This window comes from Nothobranchius furzeri, chromosome 6 (assembly GCF_043380555.1).
Source record: "Nothobranchius furzeri strain GRZ-AD chromosome 6, NfurGRZ-RIMD1, whole genome shotgun sequence".
NCBI classification, from domain to species: Eukaryota; Metazoa; Chordata; class Actinopteri; order Cyprinodontiformes; family Nothobranchiidae; genus Nothobranchius; species Nothobranchius furzeri.
In genome coordinates, this window is record NC_091746.1 from 54,584,057 (window position 1) to 54,608,096 (window position 24,040).

The following is a 24,040-nucleotide window of genomic DNA, read 5'->3' on the forward strand; positions in this document are numbered from 1 at the left end:
CAATATTATAAAAAATATTTCCACATTTAGATTCAAACATTCCTGATGCTTAATGCAGAAAACAGGCAACGCATGAAAGCATGGGAGTGGAATGAGAGGAATATGAGACGTTTTTCATTTTCCCTGGAGGTTTAATTCTAAAAAGCTACTATTTATTTTGTGAATTGTGGATTTTTCCTTTAACGTGAGTAAAAATTTCCTTCTATAGGTTAAGTTAAATTAAACAAGTTGGTGTAAGAGCTAAAACCCACATGTTTCCCATGGGCACTTTGAGGTGAAGGAACATAATTTTGGAGTCGTAAATGTTTAAATATCAGATGTAATAAAAAGAAGAAACAATGGACTTTTGGAGTTTCCCCAGAGTCACATCTCTAAACAACAATTTTTGGAAAATCTGAATAAATTCTATATAAAAATCTTATTTTTCATCACAGATCTGCTCTAAACAGTCGCAAGATGTAAATAAAAACAGCCACAGTGAAACCGCAATCGATTTTGCATGCCCAGTTTATTTTAAATAAATCTTTAACCATTTTGTTTCCTGCCATAAAATGTCAAGTAAACTCCTAATGCAGCATGTCAATGACTGCAAATTAAATTTAGGTTAACATACCATCACCAGTTATTTGTCTTATTTATTGCTTTGATTTAGTCTCAGTTCGATACATTTACATGGATTAAATACTTCTTTTAAAAGACTGATACCATAAATGAAATTATGTATTAAAAGTCTGTTTAAATTATAGTTTGTCTTAAACTGTTGCTGTTTTACGTCTGATTTGTTAAACAACATTTTTGCACTCCATTTCTAATATTTTTTCTGTTTGAAATTTAACCAGAGATCATTTCTGTGATCACTTCTTGTAATCTGGTAAATAAAAAAAAACTAATAGATTTTTTTTTTGCAATCAGAGAAAGTTTACACATTTTTCAGGCACCTGCAGAGCTTTTATTTTGAAGAGAAATGGAAAAATCCTCACCAGCTTATGAATGACCTCATATGATTTATTTAGAATAGCAGAACAAACGTATTTATATTCACATGTACAAGATACAATTTTACATTTACACAATCCAGTCTGTACAGGTTTAAAGTGACATTTTCTGTTTACAGTGAAAAAACAACGTGGCCCTTCCTTTTACCTTTTATTCTCTGACTGAGGATGTTTCCACCTGAGCTGCTCAATGTATCAAATAAAATAAACATGATGCAAAAAGGTAGAATTTTTGAATTTGAAGCACCAACAAGTGAGTCTGAAACGACATTACAAACATCAATACGTTATTTTCCCACCAAATGAACATTTATTTTTTTTAACAAAAGGCCATAAATTTACATTTCTTTGCCAAATGCTTCCAACAGGCTTGAGATCCTTTACTGGAATCTAAAGTGCAAACGTCGCTGCGCATCAACTCCTGCCCGGATGTTGGTCATCATAGCACCATGGTGGGAATGTGGCGCACCAGGGGCATCTGGTGCGGGATTGCGGCCAACTGTGGGGGGTGAGGAGGGGACACCTGCGGAGGCGCATCGGCACTATGCGCCACTGGTTTGTGTCGTGCGCTCTTCTGGTGCGCCCTGAGGCCCGCCAGCTGGGAGTATGCGCTCTGGCACACGTGACACTTGTAGGGCCGCTCGCCCGTGTGCAGGCGCACGTGATTGCGCAGCGTGGACGACTGGCTGAACCGGCGGTTGCAGAAGCGGCAGACGAAGGGCTTATCCAGAGTGTGGATGCGCATGTGGGAGCGCAGGTTGCTGCGGGAGTTGAAGCCGCGGTGGCAGATGACGCAGCGCATCCGACCGCTGGAGGTGGTGGAGGAAGAGGAGGAAGAGGAGCAGGAGGAGGGAGAGCAGGAGGAAGGTCCGTCGCTTGAGTGGAGGTCATCTGGGAGAGGATGGGATCATCCGTTAGTTTGTTTTAAATGAAAGATGTATTTCATATTTTACTTTATCTTATTTTACTCACCATTTCTGCTTTTCTTCTGCAGTTCTTCATCTGTTCCAGGAACTCCAGGGATTCCTAGGAATGTGTTGTGTGTGTTTCCATACCAGACCAGCAGCTCCTGGTCTGGTGGGATGGTCTGAAGGAAGAAAGGAGAAAAGAAAACGTTTTCTATTTTAACATTTCAAATTATTGCGCCATGTGTGTTTGTTTTATACAACGTTTCGTTCCGATAACAAGTCTTTCGGAGAAAAACACAAAGTTGTGAGGGTAGAATGACGTCAGTTTGCGCATTTTAAAGTCCCCGCTTTGCGCAAATTGCCAAATGCCTTTCGTTAACTGCTCAGTGATAAAATCAGCCTTTTCTTTGCGGACAAACTTCTCACCTCCACAGCTTTGTAGAAGATGCTGCTGCCGATCTGCACCACCTCCAGGTTCTGCTCCTGCTCGTTCCGGGCGCACTTTATATAAGTCATCCAGCTGCGATGGTCCTCTTGGCTGGCATCGATAAAGTAACGCACTGTTCCGTCTTCATTGAACACCTACAGATTAATAATAATAATAATAACAACAACAACAACAACAACAATAATAATAATAATAATAATAATAATAATAATAATAATAATAATAATAATAATAATAACAGGTCCTATCTCACCTCCCACATAAGATTGTTGTTCTTGAACAGATCCACGTGTTCAGGGGACAGGAGTCTCCCAGTAAAGGGCCCCATCTCGGTCCCAGCTTTGATCCAGGTCTTCGAGAAGATTCCCAGTCCTTCTCCAGGGATTGAACTCTGGGCGATGATCACCTCGCTGGGCAGAACCAAGCTGGAGAGCTTCTGCACCTCTGCAAAAACAAATAAAAACCAAATCAATAAAAGAAAGAGCAAAATTTGTTTTTTATAGATCTTAAAAAGTTACACTCGGGTTCTCAGCAGGATGAGAAAAGAGTCTCGTGAGACCGGATTGGTTTCCCAAAAGAATCAACTGATCTGGATTTTATTGGAGCTGCACCTCACTCTCCGTTTAATTCGATTATCTGGATGAATTGAACGTTTTGTTGTGCAAAACTCTCCTCGTAAAGCATTTTATTCACGGAAGAAAAAAAAGGAGAAAAAGGTGCTTCTTTAATGTCAAAATCAAAGATTCAGTCTGCGAGGAGAGAGAGAGAAAAGTCCGGGTTAAATGGTCCTCTATTGCTCAGGGTCCAGCCATTTGTCATGCTTCAGATGTGATATTCATTAAAGTTTACTGGAAAAGGGAACGGCTAATTCCAAATTCATTATCCTTTTAAGAACTTTGTCGCAATAAATTTGCGCTGAATGCCACGAGGACTTGTTTAAAAGACTCAGGAATTTCTGCAACAAAAAATGGAAAGGCGATTAGATGGTTGACATGCAATGAATAGCATTAGATTTAGCCTTCACGGCGCATTATGCGAGGAACAGCAAATCTTTTTAAGGGGAGAGAAAGAGAAAGGCTCCGGAGCCCCATAGCTGCCAAGAGAGGAAAAGAGACTGTCCGGAGATTGATGAATGCGGGATAAAAACCTCGAGACATCTCAAAGAAAGGACACCCTTTTCTCCTCCAGGTTTAAGTGGAAACTTTCCCAGGTCAAGCACAAAGTTAACCGAATGAATTTAATGCTCTGCGGCCGCAGTTACACGCCTAACAAGCTTCCAAACTGAGCCTGGAAGGGGTTAACGCGTTAAATGGCTGTGAATAAAAGCAGCGAGAAGCTGAAAGAGGATGGAAATCATTCTTTGGATGAGAAAAAGTTTGGGGATAAAGGTGCCGGAGAAGCTCAGCTGAAGGTCTCGAATTTTACACACACGTTTTTAGGGGGAACACCCGTTTCAGTCAATTACATTTAATTTTGCGCGATAAAAAAATTATATTGCTTGAAAATCTCTCCCTCAAAAATGCGTAAAAATCAAACGCGCATTTTACGCACAAGTGGATCAGAACAACATCGGGTTCAAATGACAGTAAAACACAGAAATGTTAAGTTTTGGGTTCAGATCCGAACAGAAGGTCCTACACATACCTCCAGCGAAGGACTGGGCCAGCACCTCAGCTGTGAAGGCGGTTTTGGGACTGCTGCTGCTCTGCCGCTCCTCCGTCAGGTGCTCCCCCAGCACGTTCCTCCACCTGCCGTACAGGAAGCTGTGCAGGATGTCCGAGGTGATCACTTCCGACAGCGAGCGGCCGGGACACTTAAATCCAGACTTGAGAGCCAAAGCGTCTGCGGGCAGCACGGAGCCCATGTTGCGTGAGAGTCTGCGGTTTTTGGACCGTTTTCCAGGCGGGGCGCTGCTCGTCAGTCCTGCTCCAAAGCGGGTTTGCGCAGGAAAGCTGCTGCGCCAGCCTGCGAGGATCCCCTTATATACGTAGCTGTGACCCCTGTCTAATTACTTATTAATGACACACCCCTCACAGAGAGGACCTGCCTGCTGCACCGCCACGGGAGAGGGGGCGCGCGCAGGAGAGAGGGGGGCACGTGAAACTTTATTTTTGTCATTATTTCTACTCAAAGGGGCTTATCTAATTAGAATGTTTTGCAAGAAGCGCAGATATTTGGTAAATGTACAGAAAATACATTTTTAAAAGTGCAGGAAAGTTAAAAATAATTGATCGAATTTGTGAATTTGCGCTTTGGCGCATCTGCTGCGTGTAAAGTTGCATCCGGATGAAAAAGAAAGTATATATATATATATATATATATATATATATATATATATATATATATATATATATATATATATATATATATATATATATATGCGCAAATGGGTCAGCGAGAGGAGCCAGTTGAAGTGGCTCGGCATCTGATCAGGATGCCTCCTGGACGCCTCCCTGGGGAGGTTTTCCGGGCACGTCTAACCGGGGGGAGACCTGAAGGTAGACCCAGGACACGGTGTCTCTCACCTGGCCAGTGAACGCCTTGGGATTTCCCCGGAGGAGCTGGCCCAAGTGGCTGGGGAGAGGGAAGTCTGGGCCTCTCGACTACTGCCCCCGCGACCCGACTCCATAAGCGGAGCGGATGAAAATGGATGGATGGGTCAAGGGAGTCTGGGAGTTGCTCTCCCATTTTCTTCTCAGGCACTTTGTATTCATTTGCTGGTAATATTAATTTTTTTGTGTGGCGAGTTAGCGCGGGAATGACAAGAAACAAGCGTTTTTCTTTCCCAGCATTGTTCCCTCACCAAAAAATGCAAAGCTGCTTTGACGTGCTGCACTTTTTCAAGCCCTTGTTGAGGTAAGCGGTTTAATATTCATGGATGTTCGGAGCCCCCTCGGTATTGTGGCTACGTTTAAGATGAGTATATATGGCCTCCTTTCTTCTCTCCTCTGTTTTTTTACTTTCCTTCTCTTGCCCATTTTTCGGGCTTGATGGACTGGGGCTAAATGGGCAGTTTTCCTTCTTTTTCAGCAGAGGACATCTTTATTCCATCCCCAGCTCACAGGTTTCCCATTCAGCTCCCCTCCAAGTAATGTCAGGGCCCTGAAAAGTGCTGCAAATCAATCTTTCATGGTGTTTTGAGTGCAATTTGACATCCATGCACTCGTCCTTTCACTCCAACAACTACAAGGGGGATTGTCCGAAAAAAATGAAAGAGAGAAAAGAAGGGGAAAAATGGGCAAGTTTGAGCTTTCTCTCTCTCTCTGTGCGTCTTTGCACGGGTATGAACTGGGGCAAAGTAACGGGAAAAGAAGATATGGGGAGTAAATACAAAAGGAGAGTTTTTCTCATCTTTTTGGAGCAGCAGAGATAGAAAAAAGGCAAGGTGAGTGACAGGGCACGAAAAAAGATTACTGTGAAACAGCTGCTTTTTATGAGCGGCCCCTCCCTGTTCCCAGATGAAATTTCTCTGCTCTTTCAATGGGATTCTTTCTCATCTAGATTGATTTACATTTATGGCATTCATGGCACCAAATCCCGGGATGGAGAAGGGTCTGGGCTGGGTGGGGGGAGATCGGGGAGGAGGTGGGCCCGCTTCTTTATTAAAGAGGAATTAAATGAATTGAATTGGGGTAACGCGCGGATTTGATTTGCTTATTTATGCATTAACCTGTGGCTTTATCTGGAGCTGGTAAAGCCGCGGGCATGTCCGCAATAGCAAATCATCCCGCTTAGCCGCTCCATTGTAAGACAATTTAAGCCATCATTGTGTCCATTTAAAGCCTATCAATTTAATGTGGATGATTGACAATTATTGCACAAAGAATGTGGTAATGGTTGGATTTCAAAGCGCTGGTGGGAAAGCGTTTGTTTGTGGAGCTTTACGCTCATAAATGAGGGAGGAGCTGCGGGAGGAAGGGGACAAAACACCGTTTGGTTTATTAGTCAAAAAAAAGTTTTAAAAGGGAAACATTAAATGGGAATTTATTTTTTAAAAAGGCTCCTATCCTAGCTTTCTTACTGAAACACACACACTTGCAGCGCAGGGTCTCCGGGGATTCTCCTCAGAGCGTCATTAAAAACAGATTAAGGTGCTGCCTCAGTGTGCTGGATACTCAGGATCAGCTTATCTGTAGCAAAGGTGAGAGCAGCACAGACCCTCCTCCCCCAAAGGGACCACTTCACCTCCTCCTCAGTGTTGATTGACAGGACAAGGAGGAGACGGGACACCTGCTGGAAGTGGAGGTGTGGGTAATTACGCACCAGGACAAAACAGCATTTTTTTTCTTCAAATATCGTTTTTAGTAGACGAACTGGGTTAAGGATCTTTTAGAAGGCAATGATAGTTTGTTTAGATGACTTTCCTCATGGACAAAAGAGGATTGTTGAAGACAAATATGGGCACCAACGAAGACGTCATCAGTGGAGGACAGCTGATCCATGTCTGGATCAGAGGAAGTTATCAAATGTTTTAGATGTGATTAAAAATCCCTAAAAATGTATTTTCTCCATTTAAAATCTGCATCTTCTCATCGTTTTACAGACGCTTTAAAATCACAAATATCACGTTTTACTGAAAGAACCATTAGATGGCCTGCTCTGTGACGTTTTAAGTCACAGCAGTAAAAGTCGTTTGGCTTTAATAATTTAAATATATCATCAAATCTGATTATATAAACTGCACTAAAATAAAATGGATTTTAAGTAAACATGTTTTAAATGGTCTAGAGGCCTTTTTATAAATCAACATAAAAATGTAAAGTTGAAATCGAGTACAAAGCTTTTAATCCTAAGTTATCAAATTCACACAAATTGTTTCAGATATAATAAAATTTCATTTTTAGTTTTTATCAAATTTTACAACCAAGTAAAGGTAAAGTTAAATACAGTTTTTTTCAGCTTTATTATAGAGTTTTGACAAAACGCCCCATTTTTTTTACGCTTTATAAAAGTTTGCTCAACGCATTATAAAATACACAAATTCCCTTTTCATAATCAAAATTTTTATGGTCCACTACACTGTTATTCAGGATTTTTTTTGCCCTTTTTTTCATCATAGCAGCAGCTTTTATCAGTTGTACAAAATAAACAAAAATACCCACAGTCAAAGTAACCTCAGTCAATGAAAGCTCCAAAATCACGAAGACGACGGCCCACAAAAGACCAGCAGGTCTGACGTGTCCACGGGGACGAGATGTTTGGGAGAGGGGATGGATCAAGGGTTGGATTTGAAAACAGCTGCACGGCATCAAAGCAGGAGCCTCCCTGCTGAGGGAAAAGATGTGCAGCGACAGAGCTGGAGGGGATCTGGAAGTGGAAAGGGGGAGGCCAGGGGACGGGAAGCAGCCAACATAAAGAGAAGAGTGCAAGAAAGTTGGTTTCTACACTTAACCCTCTCAGGCTCAAAATAAGTTTTGATAAAAGGACGAACCACCAAGTCCTTCAGGGTACTTCAGAGTTAAAAAATGCTCATGAAATACGTGTGGAGTAACCAGGTAGGTAGGTTTTAACTGTTGCAAATCTGCAACATCTGCCTCCAGAGGGTTAAATAACAGCTTGTTAACGCTTTTCTGCAAATTAATCCAACAATTTTGGGGGAAAAGAACATTATGAATGTTTCGTTCCATTTTCCTTAGCCATGCGGCGATGGGATGAAAGCATCGAAAATTCAGCACAACTTGACCACAAGGGAGGCTTGCGGAAAATTTATTTGAGTTTGAGAACTGGCAGTAGACTCTAGAAAATATATATTTTCTTCTTATAAAACAAGAAAACATACATTTGGCCTATAGATCCTCTAGGTTTCATCTGGTATTACACACAGTAGAGCTTTCAGTTTCAACACTTTTAGTAGCAGAATACAACAAAAGACATCCAACTGTTTAGAATATTAATCTAACATAAAATCATCTTCAACAGTACACGTAAAGGTAGTCTGGATGTTTTTAATACACGGTTAACTGTACACACGCAGGAAAATAAACACCATAATTAGACATTTGAAATTATATCCCTTTTCATTAAGAAATGACATTAATACCAGAATCATTCTCTATAATGATGAATCATTTATATTAGATCACACAAAGAAATAAAAAACTTAGTTAATTAAAACGTTATTAGCATTGGACTGAGTCCAGCGTCCCACAGAGTCCATGGCGAGGGCTCTGTGGGACGCTGGCGAACTGGGAGGTACCAAATAAGAAAGTTTTTGATCATAATACTTAAAACAGAAAAATACTACATTATTACACAGGTACGAATTGCAGAAGCTTAGCAGTCTTGAATAGTTTGTAGATACAGAGTGAACGCACACACACAAAATAATCTACCACTTCTTGTTTTTCTTCAGAACAAGATGCAACATCGAATTTCAAAAGAAAATAAAAAAAAAATCACACATTCACAATCTTTGAACATTTTCAGTAAGAAAAACAGAACAGAAAACAGAGGGACAACCTTCCTGCAACGCAGATCACAGGAAAAATTATTTTATAAGTGTCTATAATATATATATATATGAAACATATATATTTAAATTAACAGTCAAATATATGAGCATATATATATATACACATTGTTTTACAAGGTAGTAAAGGCAAAAAAGCTATTTGCAACATCCCCCTAAATCCTATCATATCAAATCACTGTAATAAATTATCCATGACATCTCAATTTCAAAAATAGGAAAAAAATATTATCTTAAAACTACAAGTTAAAAGTCCGTCAAAATATTAGAGAAACCATCTTTGTTTCAAAAGTGAAATAAGATATTGCACCTTTTTAAACCAGAGAACAATAAAATGACAATGGAAAAAACAGCATACAACGCACAAGAGGAATTAAATTAGAACTAGCGCCACTGGCTGACATTAAATCTGCTTTCAAACCTTGTAACAAAAATACATTTGCTGTAACAAAACATCACAGTTTCATTTCACTGAATTACGTAAAAGGAAAACATTTTAAACACACGCTTTTAAACATTTTACGACGTGACAAAACCGTATTCAAGACTGCTAAGCACATAAAAATCATCGTTTCATTTCCACATAACTAGAAAAAATAGATCATATTGCCTTTTGAAATGTTACACAACTCTTGGGTTCATTTTGGCGCTTACAATCGGAGTCAAGACAGGAAAAATAGATCAACAAAGCAGCTCTCTCAAGTCCAAAAAGGGATCCCAGATACTGTCTATTCAAAATAACAGTGTACATATGCATTTAGTAACAAATAAATGTTCCTGATTTTTTTTTTAAGAAATATTACTTAATCATACAAGTCATTCTACAGCTAGTGTTTCTCACTAAGAAAAAAGTCTTCAAGGCGTTGTAAATCTAGAACCCCTCCGTTAAAAAAGGGTCGTTTCATCCTGCGATTCAAGTCTTTAACCAGGGCGTCGTCTCTAGTGATCCTGCAGGAAAGCAGAAACGGTCAGTTTGAAGGAAAGGGTTCTGGTATTTTAGATATATGTACTTTTTTATTGTGTTACAACCAATTAGTAAGAGGCCCCTGAAACGGCCCGGAGAAACAGACACACGCGGAGTGAAGCAGGGCCGAATGATTTTAGAGTAAGTCTGGATTGAAACTGGTCAGGCAGAAACTGCAATTTCAATTCAATTTACGTTTGTTTCCAAATCAAACTTCAGCTCAAGATTCACAATGCAACATTTACAAACATGACATCATTTCTAGGGATGCATCCAAATGAAAAATCTTGGCCGAAAGAGAAAACACGAAGAGGCGGCTGAAAACCGAAACACTACAAGAAATTCTGTCAATATTTAGAACCACAACATTATGACTGTAAAAATAACCAGTTAAGCACCAAAGCTACAATACTGCGTTTAACGAGCCAAATCTAATCGCTCATTACGTTACAGCTTTACACCAGAAGACAGTGGAGATGTGTCGCTTCAATCTGAGCAACACTTTTGGGTGTTTCAGTAGAGATTTTTGGAGTTTATAGAATTGGAAAGTCATAATACACTGTAGTGTAAAGCACTTTGGAGTCCTCTGACTCTGAAAGGTGCTATACAAGTACAGGTCATTTATCATTCAAGTCTACTTAGGGTTTCTGCAGTGAATCTCGGTTCGCTGTCTCTAATCTAACACTAACAAACAGTGGAGGGACAGACTGCTACAGCCTAGGACTAGGCGATATGGCCTAAAACCAATATCCAGATATGAGGATTTCACCTCGATAATGACAAATGTACGATAACTACAGGTGTGGGCAGAAATAGAAGTTGTCCACTAGATGGGGCTGTCAAATGTATTACGTTGAGTCACATTTTTACGTGAGTCAAGGTGGTACAGCTACTTAAAGGTAAATGAATGCTGCCAACCTACACACAACTTTTCATTTTTTATTATCACATTTATTGACATGGGAAAAATCATCTCGATAAGTCAGAAATTTCAGTAACGATAAATTTTCAATTTACAAGTCCTGCTAAAAAAAATTAGCAAATTGTGATAAAGTTTATTATTTTCTGTAATGTACTGATTAACATTAGACTTTCATATATATTAGAGTAATTACACACAACTGAAGTAGTTCAAGCCTTTTATTGTTTGTAATAGTGTTGATTTTGGCATACAGCTCATGAAAACCCAAAATTCCCATCTCAAAAAATTAGCATATCATGAAAAGGTTCTCTAAACAAGCTATTAATCTAATAATCTGAATCAACTAATTAACCCTAAACACCTGCAAAAGATTCCTGAGGCTTTTAAAAACTCCCAGCCTGGTCCATTACTCAAAACCGCAATCATGGACTGCCGACCAGACTGCTTTCCAGAAGGCCATCATTGACACCCTCAAGCAAGAGGGTAAGACACAGAAATAAATTTCTGAGTGAATAGGCTGTTCCCAGAGTGCTGTATCAAGGCTCGTCAGTGGGAAGTCTGTGGGAAGGAAAAAGTGTGGCAGAAAACGCTGCACAACGAGAAGAGGTGACCGGACCCTGAGGAAGATTGTGGAGAAGGACCGATTCCAGACCTTGGGGGACCTGCGGAAGCAGTGCACTGAGTCTGGAGTAGAAACATCCAGAGCCACCGTGTACCGGCGTGTGCAGGAAATGGGCTACAGGTGCCGCATTCCCCTACAGACGGACTGCTGCTAAGTGGTTTAAAGTACTTTTTTCGGATGAAAGCAAATGTTGCATGTCATTTGGAATTCAAGGTGCCAGAGTCTGGAGGAAGACTGGGGAGGGAAATGCCAAAATGCCTGAAGTCCAGTGTCAAGTACCCACAGTCAGTGATGGTCTGGGGTGCCATGTCAGCTGCTGGTGTTGGTCCGCTGTGTTTTATCAAGGGCAGGGTCAATGCAGCTAACTATTAGGAGATTTTGGAGCACTTCATGCTTCCATCTGCTGAAAAGCTTTATGGAGATGAAGATTTCATTTTTCAGCACGACCTGGCACCTGCTCACAGTGCCAAAACCACTGGTAAATGGTTTACTGACCATGGTATTACTATGCTCAATTGGCCTGCCAACTCTCCTGACCTGAACCCCATAGAGAATCTGTGGGATATTGTGTAGAGAAAGTTGAGAGATGCTAGACCCAACACTCTGGATAAGCTTAAGGCCGCTATCGAAGCATCCTGGGCCTCCATAACACCTCAGCAGTGCCACAGGCTGATTGCCTCCATGCCACGCCGCATTGAAGCAGTCATTTCTGCAAAAGGATTCCCGACCAAGTATTGAGTGCAATAATAATTAACTGAACATAATTATTTGAAGGTTGACTTTTTTGTAATAAAACACTTCTTTTATTGGTCAGATGAAATATGCTAATTTTTTTTAGATAGGAATTTTGAGTTTTCATGAGCTGTATGCCAAAATCATCACTATTAGAAACAATAAAAGGCTTGAACTAATTCAGTTGTGTGTAAATAATCTAATATATATGAAAGTCTAATGTTTATCAGTTATCGGTTTATCAGTCAGACAATAATGAACTTTATCACATTATGCAAATTTTTTGAGAAGGACCTGTACTGCCCAGCCCTACTACAGCTATTATTAATATCGGCTGTAGAACTGCTACGGAAGGGAAAAAGTAAAAAATAAAAATAAAAATTTACGGGAAAAAAACAACCAAATGTGCAGTTCTGTCAGCTCAGAAATTGGCTTGGCTCCCTTAATCTAAAACTTGTTTTCTAAATGGTTTCAGTGGTTCTCGAGGCAAAAACTTGAGCAACTTCACATTGAACAGCACTCTGTAGCCCTCTGCTGACCAGAAACTTCACTCAGTTTTGTGGTTTGAGTAGGAACTTTGGAAGCAAAGCAAAGAGCTAAAAGCAAATTGAACATAGGTGCGGCCAACAATTCTCAGGGAGCTGAAGGAGGCTGAACAAAATAAAATCACAGACTGATGGTGACCTAGCTTGGTCGCTGAAATTGTTGCAAGTTTTTTCATACATTTTGGATCTTTATACTTCATGGCTTATTAATTAGTTGGCTCCTGTTAGCATTAGCACTTCTTTAGTGCTAGCCACAGCATGGTTGCTTACTGCAGCTGTAATTCCGCTTTAAACCAATAGAAGTGAGAAACTGAAAACTTTAGTGTTGTTTAAAAGGTGTAATATTAATTCCAAAAAACAAGCTGCAAAAGGAACCCAACATTTTATTAGGCTGTTAAATTCAAGTGAGACAAGTTGCCCGTTAGCGTCAAAAGAAAGATTGAGAATAAGATCTGGTCCTATGTTTGGTTTACACTCTGTGTGTGTGTGTGCACGCGCAAGCGTGCGTGCACTGGCCAACTTATTCCTGTTGTTGCTTTTAACACCCTCTAGTGTCCATTTGTAGAACCAAAAGCAAAGCCTATCTCCTGGCTGCGCGATCGTCTTTTTAACACCTTAATGTAACAGCTGCCACGTCTTCTGGCATTCTTTAGTTTCTACAGGAGTGGTTCATCACTAAAAGCAAATCAGCAGTGTTATGATCTAAAACATGCAGTAAACATGCTGGAAGCAAGAAGCAGCACCAGGTATGTCAGCTCCATTTTTTTTTTAAGTCCAACAGACTGGACGGGCACTCTGAAGTTGCAAGTGTTGTTTTCTGGCCACAGAGGGCGGTTGGGGTCTAAGTGACATTTCATTAACCTTGTTAAGAATCATTGAAGCACATACCGGCTCAAGCAAATGACTTAAAATATGAAAAAGGTGCTTTATTTTCTCTTTAATGGATAACCCTTTAGTTCAGATGCATTTATAACCCATATGATGAATTCAGTTAAATATGTGACGTCTGATATATAAATATGATTTTTAACTGATAACAGCCAAAACATTTAGGCATAAATCTATAAGTTTATGTTAACATTCTATTTTTGACTAAACTTTAAACAATTTTGAATTTTGAAGGAAAATTGTTTAGATCATTCAAAAAGTCAAAAAACGTAGTCAACTGAGTAACCGATTCTAAAAATAGTCCTAATAACTTGTGTTTAATTTTTTATGGAAAGGGCTGAACGACCATAAAACAATCACATTTCTGTTCCAAAAGTGTGATCCCATCCAAACATTAATACAGAAACTTAATCACTTCATTATTTACAAAAATTTGAAATTTTAAAGAGATGCAACTCATATTACACACAAGCTTTTGATTTTAATGGAGTGACTGTTTTTACCCTCCTAAAGAGATTAGCAAACATCAAAACCTCACCCCCCTCACACACACACGCAAACATCTGTGCTGTGAAATCCGTTGTGACACATGTCGGTGCAGAGCCGGGAGTCAGATCTCACCTGAAGGCCTGGGGCTGGTGTCTGCTGAGCGCTCTGGTTGAAGAAGGCCATCGGCTGCCTGTAAAAATCAACCCAGGCGTTGTAGTCTGGATTAGAGGTCTGCTGAGATCCAGGACCAGCTGTCTGGCCTGAGAACGAGAGCAAAAAGCCAAATTAAAAACCAGATATTTGTTTAAGATGTGCTGATAATGAAAAACTTCCTCGAGGACCTACCCCAGGTCTTGTTGTAATCAGGGGCAGAGCTCTGGGGTTGATTCTGCTGACCTGCTGAAAGCAAACAGATGTTTGAATCTTCCTTTCTAAAAATCTCAAAGGCTGCTTTTTGCTTTGGTTTAAAAATGCTGCTTCTACAAAAGTGTGAGGGAACTGTTATTATGTTGTGTTAATGAGATTTAAATTTAAACTTGGTTGATAAAGCAAAGTAAACTCAAGCTTAAGCTGGATGCCAAGTATTCTTTTGTTCTTGAGTGACTCTTGCCTAGCTTTTTATAATACTGGTCCCAGTCCATCTGGCCCGTCTGGGATCCATTGTGACCTGAAACCAGACACAGATAACACGACCAGATTTAGTGAGAGCAGGTTTTTGCTTCTCTTTTTTTCCTGGTCCTTTTTTTAGTAATTCTGCTTCCAAATGAATTCAACTGACAGAAAACTTAAGTGTGTCTGTATGAGAAGCGCGGTTAGTCGCGAGGAAATGCGAGCGTCTCATCCCTGCACTATTTTAGTCCCATTTCAGGTCCAATAAAAAGCTAAAACGATTTTGCTTGCATATAAAGTCAATCGGTCTGTATTATAACCGGTTTATTAGTTGCTTATTTGTGTGTGTTAATAATTTAACACCACTAGCTGCACTTTAAATACTTACTCTGGTCTTGTTGGCCTTGAGGCTGCCAGATCTGAAAGGTTGTACCCCATCCTCCAGTCATAAACATCTGAGGGCCACTGAAAGAAAAACGGTCTGTGTGAGTACCCGGTGATCGGATACTGTTAAATCTGAAGAGGAGCCTACTGTTGAGGTGGAGTAGTTGGTCCTTGGTTGTAAGCATTCACACCGAAGCTGCTGTTGCTGCTGATTCCTGGGCCCTGAAGAGGAGAAAAGAAAAGAGGAGGTGAGTGAGAGACCACACTTGTGTTTAAAGGGAGCCAACAGGCAAGGTCAAAGGGCAGGGGCGAGCGCTGATGCACTCCATTAAGTCCATTTGATGGATTCTTCATGTTTAACCTCTGGTGACATTCTGCTAGCCATCAGAACCACAGCAGCCCAGAAGCTCCCTGAACTGACATGTGTGCTCATGAATATAAGGCCAGACAATAGCATTTTAAAAGAAAAGGGTGGGGTGGACCACCTACCCCAATTCTCTCATCGATCAGCTGACGGGCTTTTTCCAACTGCTGAGGGGTTCCTCGGATGGAGAAGATGCGGACATTGGGGTCAGTGTTGGGCGGCGGGTTTCTCTGCAGCTCCACGTGGGCACGAGACTGCTCTTTGATGTTTTTGATGGTTTCTCCACCTGAAAAATGAGCAAAAGAGTTGATTCATTTCAGTTTCAGTACATGGACAGTGTCAATATTTTCTTATAGAAACTCAGTTTTCTACAAACCTCTGGGGAAAACACTGAAAAAGTAAATTTGGATGTCCGGGGTATATGCAGGAATCTCAAAATTAAATTTAAGACTTTTTCAAGACTTTTTAAGACCTTGTAAAAATTAAATTAAGACTATCGCAAAGAACTAATCAACTGTTAAACACTCATATATTGTTTTTAAATACTGCATCGCTTCGTTTTCCACTTCATGTTGGGTTACGTCACATCCGGGACAGCGAGGCTGTAGCAATAATACATAAAGCCAAGTGGCACAAAAATGCAAACCGCACGCATAGAAGAACAGTATATATATTTTTTTTTGTTTACATTCATCTATTTTTCATAGCCACGAACTCCGAGGCTGTGAATAAAGTGACAACTAAAATAACTCCCCCCAAACAAGGTCCTCAAGTGCTGCAGATGTGCATCTATTCTACAGTGGGTTTTGTAGTGACCTCTGACATTTATATACTTTTATTTTATTGAGAATATTTAAAAAAAAATTTCATGTGGTGTTTTTGCTAAATGCAAGCAATTTTCTACCAGTCCTACTGTTCAAGAGAGCTAAATATAATACATTGAAATAACTAATCATATAATGATTAGGAATCATCATATAATAATTAACTATTATTATGAAACTAATTTCACAAAACACCAAACATAAAAACATCTGAAAATATTCCAAATTCATGTAATTATTCTTAAGTAGGACCAGATCCCAACTCATCACATGTGGGACAGAGACTGCTCACTGGACGTGAAACTTTAATGTAACCAGATAGTTAAAATGTTTTTTTTTAACCTATTCTGCCTTTTATCTCTAACATGACTGTTAAATATACATACAATTATTATATAATTGATGTCTTATATATTCTATTTGAATTAAACTTGAACAAGCAAACAGCAAACGCATTAATGCTGTTTCTCAGTTCCTCTCCAGCTACCACAGCTTAACTCAGGCTGGACCTTCTACAGTGGCTCTGAGTAGCGATGGGTACCGAATTCTGTACTTTTTAAGGTACCGACCGAATTCCATAGTACCGACTAGGGCTGCAACAAACGATTATTTGGATAATCGATTAATCGGATGGGGTCTCGACACGATTAATCGGATTACATAGGGACATTTTTAAAAACTGCTAGGGAAACGTTATTTTTCTCCTTCCTTCACTTTATTAAACACACCATTATTAGAAAACAGTTCAATAGCAGAAAAACAACATGCCATCACCTAAATTGTCTTATAAGGTGTATAGACAGAGACCCTAAGCTACACTTATCTGTGACCTAAAATGCTTGGTCCAAGTTAAACAGCTTAAAGAGCAAGTCAACCCCTACCAGAGTCTAACTCCACTCCCGCTTCATGTTTGAAAAATGCAACACATGCTGTTGCCTGGCAGACCTGCTAACAAATACACACACACTCAGGCTCACGACAGCATTGTGACATCATAATGTACCAGTTTACATCATAGCAAACTTCTTAGCCAATAGTGGTGGCAGATTTAAATTAAAATACAGTGCAGAGTTTTTACCTGACAACGGCACAACACTGCCAGTTTGAGGCAGAATATTTAAATTTTAACTAAGATGCACTGAAGTGCCAAATTATTGATGACACGTGTCTGCAGCACGATTAGACACTAGTTTATTTAGTTTATCAGCAAAAAAAAAGTTTATTTGGGGGTGACTTGTTCTTTAAGGGCAATTCTCATCTGTTTTGTTTGATCTCATCTGTAGACATTTATTATAATTGGGGATGTCAAACAACTAATTTTTAAATGTAATTAAACATAGGCTGTGAATTAATCAAAATTAATCACTATTTCCAAAAATGACTGAAACAATACCAAATAAAACATAAATAAATGAATGCCATCCTCCTTGCGATGATGCCCTGGGCAACTGCCATAAAGTCACATCAAGAAATGTTGCTGATCATTCCAATGATCCCAAATACAGGGCCGGCTTTGTCGACAGGCGACACAGGCGGCCGCCTGGGGCGCCATCTGATGGATAGGGCGCAAAATTTCAAAAAAAAAAAAAAAAAGTTCATTAAATTCATGTTTGTAATATGAAATGCACTCTCTACATACTGAAAATTCCCCTTTGAAATGACATGAAATTAAAACATCAATATTTAAATTCTAATGATCTGGCTGCATTTCGAGCTCCCGCTTGAGCCACCGCTCCAATGCATTTGACCGTTAAGGTTGCCAAAGCTAGATCACGTGTGTGGGCAGCACTGTAGAAGGACTTCCTGTTGTCGTCGCGTTTAAACGTTTGACATTTTATGATGAAAAGAACGCCTAAGCCATCGGGATCAGCATTCCGAAAGCGAAGGAAGGAAGAAGAATAAAAACGGGCCCAAAGCAGAGGTATGTAGACTTTATAAGTTTTGCAAAGGAACTTTTTGCGTTAGCATTGTAGCTAACTGCCTCTCCTGTCACGCACGGTCCACGGACGGACCCTCGCTAGCTGTTTACATTCACAATACAGTATCTGTAACTTTAACCCATTCATTTTACTTTTGAATCGTCGTGTCCAGATGCAGTGAGCAGGGTATCCGCGGGTCCTTAAAAAGTCTTAAAAAGTCTTAAATTAGCTTTTCCAAATTTAAGGCCTTAAAAATCCTTAAAAATGACAAATAATCCTTAAATACAGTTTCCAAAGGTCTTAAATTACCAAAGACCCAATAAACAAGATCCTTTTGTTTTCCTGAATTTCTAGTTAGTCTTCAGCATTTTTTGTGTATAATGGTTGGCATAAGCGGAACCATACACATTCAGTTGGTTGTGAAAGGGGGCTATTTTTAGATGAGCACATTAGCTGGTTAAGCTAGTGGGAGCTTGCGCCATGGGGAAGGGCAAGTTCCCACTAGTTTAATGGTAACTGGATGGCTAATCCTACGTTCGCCACGTGGTTAGCACCGGTTCCAGGCAATAGCTGGAAATTATAGCTTAAATTTAATTTTAAAAGTAGCTTAAATTTGGTCTAAGTGGCCTTAAAAAGGTCTTAAAAAGTCTTAAATTTGGCTCCCTTAAACCTGCAGATACCCTGAGTGAGACAATGTTGAGTCTCACTGTGATGATGAAGAATGTAAGATTTTTTACTGGTTTTTGGAGCTTGATTGCAGCCTTTTATGAATGTTGTTTCAAGTTTTAAGTACGCATACAATATGGGCACTCTCGCCTTGGGCACCAAATTACCCAGAGCCGGCCCTGCCCAAATAGACTCACATTAGGCCACATGAAAGCAACTGAACCCAAAAATATATTAACCAGTATATAACTGCACTCACACAACACGCCTGCAGCAACAGTTAGGATTCCTCCCTTCCTTTTAAAAGCGTTTTTGCTTCCGAGGACACTGTGGTTGTAAAACCACATGTTAGTAGTCTGGCCCCGGTGTGATCAACCAGTTTCTGCGGGAATGTGACGGCGGAACCGGTTCGCAGCGGCGCTTACAATTTTATAGACTTTTTTTAACGAGCTTAGGGCATGTCTAGCGTGTGTAATAATCCGGGGGTTGGGTGAATCACTTTTGAAAAGTTTTTAACTTACCCGGACACCGAGCTCTCTCCTTCCTCGCTGATGATTCTGACATGCTTGCGTTTAAGACGCTGCATCATCACCGTAGTATCCCCGTGCCATGCTAAGTCTGACCTACAAACGTTGCATGTCTTCGCCTGATTTAACTGAAAATGCTCCCTAACTTTAGAAGTTTTTACTTTTTTGGGGTCTCGCTGCTTCTGCCATGTTCCTCTTACAAACACCTGCCGGCTCTCCACCGGTCTGCGCGCAACGGCGGGCAGGAGGGGAGGGGGCTTTTGGAAGAGTTGCGTAACACAACGAATCGATGACGCAATTCGTTGCCAATACTTTTAGTAATCGATTTTCATCGAATTTATCGATTCGTTGTTGCAGCCCTAGTACCGACTGAGCACTGATTCACGTCATTTGAAACGGTCCCTCGTTTCGGTACCCGTCCTTCATAACGAGAACTTGCCTAGACACCTGCGCAAGAGCGTTATGTCATCGGTCCCTGCGAGCGAGTTGTAAACAGAGCAGCGTGGGTATAAAGAACAAAAGCTAAAGCTTGGGTCCACTTCACTAAATGTGATGGGTAACTGGGTGATGACGAAACCAGCGACAACGATCAAAGTGAGACATCCTCATCTCAATCTGCTTCGGTAGGTAAATTAAATGTTTAAGATATTGTTAGCTTGATTTGTAAGCTTCCATTGCGCTAATGGTGTGTTCACTTTCTCCTCGGAACTCCGAATTTCCGACTAGAAGAACATGAACGCGCTCTAAAGTTCGGCTTCACTTTACTAAATGCGACGGGTGATTGGGTGAAGATGAAACCAGCGACAACAATCCAAGTGTGAGGCATCATTGTTTTAATCTGCTCCAGCAGCTAAATAAACTGTTTAAGATAACGTTAGCTTCCATTGCCACCGTTGTTATCAGCTAATGGTGCGTTCACTTTCTCCTCGGAAATTCTAACTTCCCAGTAGGAAAAATCAAAGAAAAAGGACGGCAAAAGGAATGAAGATACACAGTAAATTTAGTTCACAGAAAAGATGTTTGCTTCAGTTTAATTATCAGCTTATAAAACTACAAGGACGATGTTAAAATACAAACAGTTGTATGTTATTTATCGTGATATTTATCAAATATGGTTATATATTGAGAAAAAAATATATATTTTATGATAAAAGAGAATTAAAATATTAAACACTCAAAAGTATCTAAAACTGGTACCGTTAAGTAACCGGTATCGATTCCTAGGTCCCGGGAATCAGTACCGAATAAATTCAAATGTCAAAGGTACCCATCCCTAGCTCTGAGTAACTTTAGTTAGTTACTTTAAACCATCAACTGATTTTATAAATATAGACAGGCCCACTATAAAATAATGAAGGTTTAAGCAGCTTTTTAATGTTTTCACTGAATATTTGTGCTGACTTTCCACAACAGAATGATAGAAAAAGTACCAGAAACATCTTTAGACCTATTTATGTTTATTTTCCATTAATAGCATCTCATTAAGAACAGATCCATACTGTTTTGCAAGTTTTTCTTCTTGATTTCAAATCTCTTATATAACGTGTAGGGAAGACGTGCCTAAAGGGCTTAGCCTGTATGCACCTGAAACAGCAACTGCAACACCTTGTCGGTCAGAATCTTCTTTAGGTTAGGATGGACCTGTCTAGTTCTGGACAGAAAACTGACGTATCTGGAGGGGATTTTTATGATTTTACGAACTTTAAGCTCCAGCCGCAGCGAGATGTTGAAGCGACTGTAGTAGCGGTGCCATGATACCGGCAAACGCAGCGTGTTTTCCCCTAGCACCTGTGGGCGACGGTGGCACAGGAGTTAAGTGCTCGCCCCGTAATCGGAAGGTTGCAGGTTCGAGCCCCGCTCAGTCTGTCGCTGTCGTTGTGTCCTTGGGCAAGACATTTAACCCATGTTGCCTGCTGGTGGTGGTCGGAGGGACTGGTGGAGCCAGTGCTCGGCAGCCTCGCCTCTGTCAGTGCGCCCCAGGGCAGCTGTGGCTACATTGTAGCTCATCCCCACCAGTGTGTGAATGTGTGTGTGAATGGGTGAATGACTGATTGTGTTGTAAAGTGCCTTGGGGGGTTCCAGGACTCTAGAAGGCGCTATATCAAATACAGGCCATTTAGCTGTCTCCGTGACTGTGATTGGTCAAATGGCGACTCGTGGCCCACTAACAAAGATGGTTTGTGAAGAGGATGAACACTCCTCATTTTTCTGAAACTGATTCTTATAAAGAGCGACTGAAACCCAAATGAAAGACTCACCTTCCCTAAAACAAAAACTCATTGATTCACGTGAACACATTTGGTTTCATAAAAGGCAATTTTCGCTGAAAAGCATCAAGTTTGCTAATATGAGACGAACGTATTTTAAAATCACGTTAATATGAACCAAATTTAAGACTTTTTAAGAGTTTTAAGGGTCTTAATTTTCCTTTCATCAAATTCAAGACTTTTAAGACTTTTTAAGACCCCGCGGATAAGCTCAGATATAATGCCTTATCCAAGCCAAATACAGAGCGGATGCGGTCCACTTTACGTACGGCTTTTGGATGGACCGTCATTCACACCAACTGTGGTTCATGTGCTGAACGTCTCTGAATATTTGCTCCTGCAAGAGCACCAAATCTCTGGTAAACAAAGCCTCACTTTTGTTAGTAGTGATTAGAAATTTGACAAAACATTTAAAGCAATACTTGTAAAACTAATGTGAACTACTTTGACCCGTCATTAATAATGATCTTTGCGGAAACCATACAGAGTTTGGGAAGCATCCGTTCCACTCATTTGAATCAGGCACAAGTCAGTCAATAATCATTCCTTTTGAAAAATCAACACTGAATCCTGATTCACTCGAGCCAAAGAATTGTTTTCAAAACTTCTTCGGCAGCCAAAAACAGTGATACAAATATTGTCTGCAAAAGCTTTTATTAACAAATGGAAACCTTCAAAACCCAAGAAACTTTAATTTTAAGATTATCAGTGAAACTCAATAGCAAAATTCAAAATCTGCTTTAAATGTTCAGCTAAGCAAAAACAAATAACATATCTATTAGTGATGTAACTAAATATTCAAACTGAAATTTTGCAATATTTTGTGTTATGATCCACTCTTGTCAGCTAAGAACAGGAAACTGAGGCTACAATTCACACAGGCTCACCAAAATTGAATAGAAAATTAGAAAAATGTTGCCGGTCTGATGAGTCTCGATTTCCGCTGCGACTTTCAGATGGTAGAGTCAGAGCTTGGAATCAACAACATGAAAGCATGGATCCATCCTGCCACGCATCAATGGTTCAGGCTGGAGGTGCTGGTGTAATGGTATGGGAGACATTTTCTTGGCACACTTTTGGCCCCTTAGTATTAAATTATCATTGTTGCAACGCCACAGCATACCCAAGTATTGTTGCTGACCATGTCTATCCCTTTATGACCACAGTGTACCCATCTTCTGATGGCTACTTCCAGCACGATAATGCACCATGTCATTAGCCTCAAATCATCTCAGACTGGTTCCTTGAACATGACAATGAGTTCGTTGTACTCAAATGGCCTCCACAGTCACCAGATCTCAGTCCAATAGAGCACCTTTGAGATGTGGTGGAACGGGAGATTCACATCTTAGATGTGCAGCAGACAAATCTGAAGCAACTGTGTGATGCCATCATGTCAATATGGATCAAAATCTCTGAGGAACGTTTCCAGTACCTTATTGGATCTATGCCATGAAAGATTAAGGTAGTTCTGAAGGAAAATCTGGGTCCAATCCAGTACCAGCAACAAATAAAGTTGCCAATGAGTGTTTTTTCTATCATCTTCCCTGTACTGTGATTTCTGCTTCCACATTTAGTCGATTCATCACGGTAACGTCAACAAGACAAAATTGTCGACAAATTTAAAAATAGTCATTGTTTATTCTATGAAGCTTTTTTTTTCTTGCCTGCTGCAGCACGTTCTGCTGATTTCTACTAGAGGCACATACTAGTGGCCATCCGGGTCAGCTGTCCCATTACCGGAATAAACAAGACATCATAGCGAACCGGCAACGTAGCTAAAAAGTTTGGGAGCTATTCACCAAGATAAAAGAGAAGCACATGCAGTGCAAAACCTGCAAAGAGAACGCTCCTTTCAGGGGAGCACTATGATGATACACAAACGCTTTAAAAGGATGCTTGTTGTGGCCGAGGACGTCGCTGAAAGCTAATTACCTCTCGTTAGCTGCCAACATCAACAGAGAGTTGCTTGTATTTATAGCTGTAACAGTAGTGACGGTGATTTCATGACCTTCAGCACACGTATGTCCGATATTAGCTCTAACGTTAGGTTTTTTTTTAAAGTGCCTTTCTTCAACGGACGAGTTTGCTATTAAGCCAATAACACACACCTCGGCAGGCAAAGACGGACATGAGGCACCTGCGTTTTGATTAGTCATCTTGTCTTAATTTTTAGATTTCACATAAAAGATCACTTCAAACTAGAAGTTAATGATGGGTATATTAGAGCAGCTGCATCAGGTTCAATAAGCTATATTTTTTGCACAACACAATTAGTCAACTAATTGCCCAAAATAACTGGCGATTCATAGAATAAATTAATCATTTGTGCCAGCCTTAATTGTGATATAGCTATTAGAAATGTTGAGTTCACAGAGAAATGTTCAACTTTTTACTTCTGCTTGGGGATGATGTGTTCATGGAAAGGAAATGGCTTTTGTTTTATTCTCAGGTGTGAAAAATTCTCTCCATCTATTCTCACCATCGTATCAAACCAG

At 40.2% G+C, this 24,040-nt stretch overlaps 2 protein-coding genes across 6 annotated transcripts in view; both read right to left on the reverse strand.

The window, feature by feature from the left end:
- Positions 1-984: 984 nt before the first annotated feature.
- On the reverse strand, positions 985-4,325 carry LOC107374344 (PR domain zinc finger protein 12). Its single transcript, XM_015942495.3, has 5 exons — positions 3,996-4,325; positions 2,605-2,795; positions 2,330-2,485; positions 1,968-2,082; positions 985-1,886 (listed from the first exon to the last, which is right to left on the reverse strand). The coding sequence occupies exons 1-5, from the start codon at positions 4,213-4,215 to the stop codon at positions 1,435-1,437; spliced, it is 1,134 nt and encodes a 377-aa protein (XP_015797981.1). The 5' UTR covers positions 4,216-4,325; the 3' UTR covers positions 985-1,434.
- A 5,198-nt stretch (positions 4,326-9,523) lies between these two features.
- fubp3 (far upstream element (FUSE) binding protein 3) overlaps positions 9,524-24,040 on the reverse strand; it is a 58,871-nt gene continuing 44,354 nt past the window's right edge. For 2 of the 5 annotated variants that reach the window (XM_054744366.2, XM_015942505.3), the window contains exons 13-19: positions 15,465-15,625; positions 15,124-15,197; positions 14,980-15,056; positions 14,593-14,649; positions 14,328-14,381; positions 14,115-14,242; positions 9,524-9,768 (exon numbers count right to left, since the gene is read on the reverse strand). In XM_054744366.2, coding sequence (XP_054600341.1) covers positions 9,760-9,768; positions 14,115-14,242; positions 14,328-14,381; positions 14,593-14,649; positions 14,980-15,056; positions 15,124-15,197; positions 15,465-15,625 — 560 coding nt within the window. In that variant the 3' untranslated portion in view covers positions 9,524-9,759. The remainder of the gene's footprint in view (positions 9,769-14,114; positions 14,243-14,327; positions 14,382-14,592; positions 14,650-14,979; positions 15,057-15,123; positions 15,198-15,464; positions 15,626-24,040) is intronic. The other 3 variants (XM_054744365.2, XM_054744368.2, XM_054744367.2) reach the window with 3 other exon arrangements.

Bases quoted from the DNA above. Each gene is read 5' to 3' on its own strand.
- LOC107374344 (XM_015942495.3), bottom strand. From the start codon at position 4,215: ATGGGCTCCGTGCTGCCCGCAGACGCTTTGGCTCTCAAGTCTGGATTT. The intron at 2,486-2,604 runs GTGAGATAGGAC...ATTAATCTGTAG, and splicing joins ACAACAATCTTATGTGGGAG to GTGTTCAATGAAGACGGAAC. The intron at 2,083-2,329 runs GTGAGAAGTTTG...TTCTTCCTTCAG, and splicing joins TCTTCTACAAAGCTGTGGAG to ACCATCCCACCAGACCAGGA.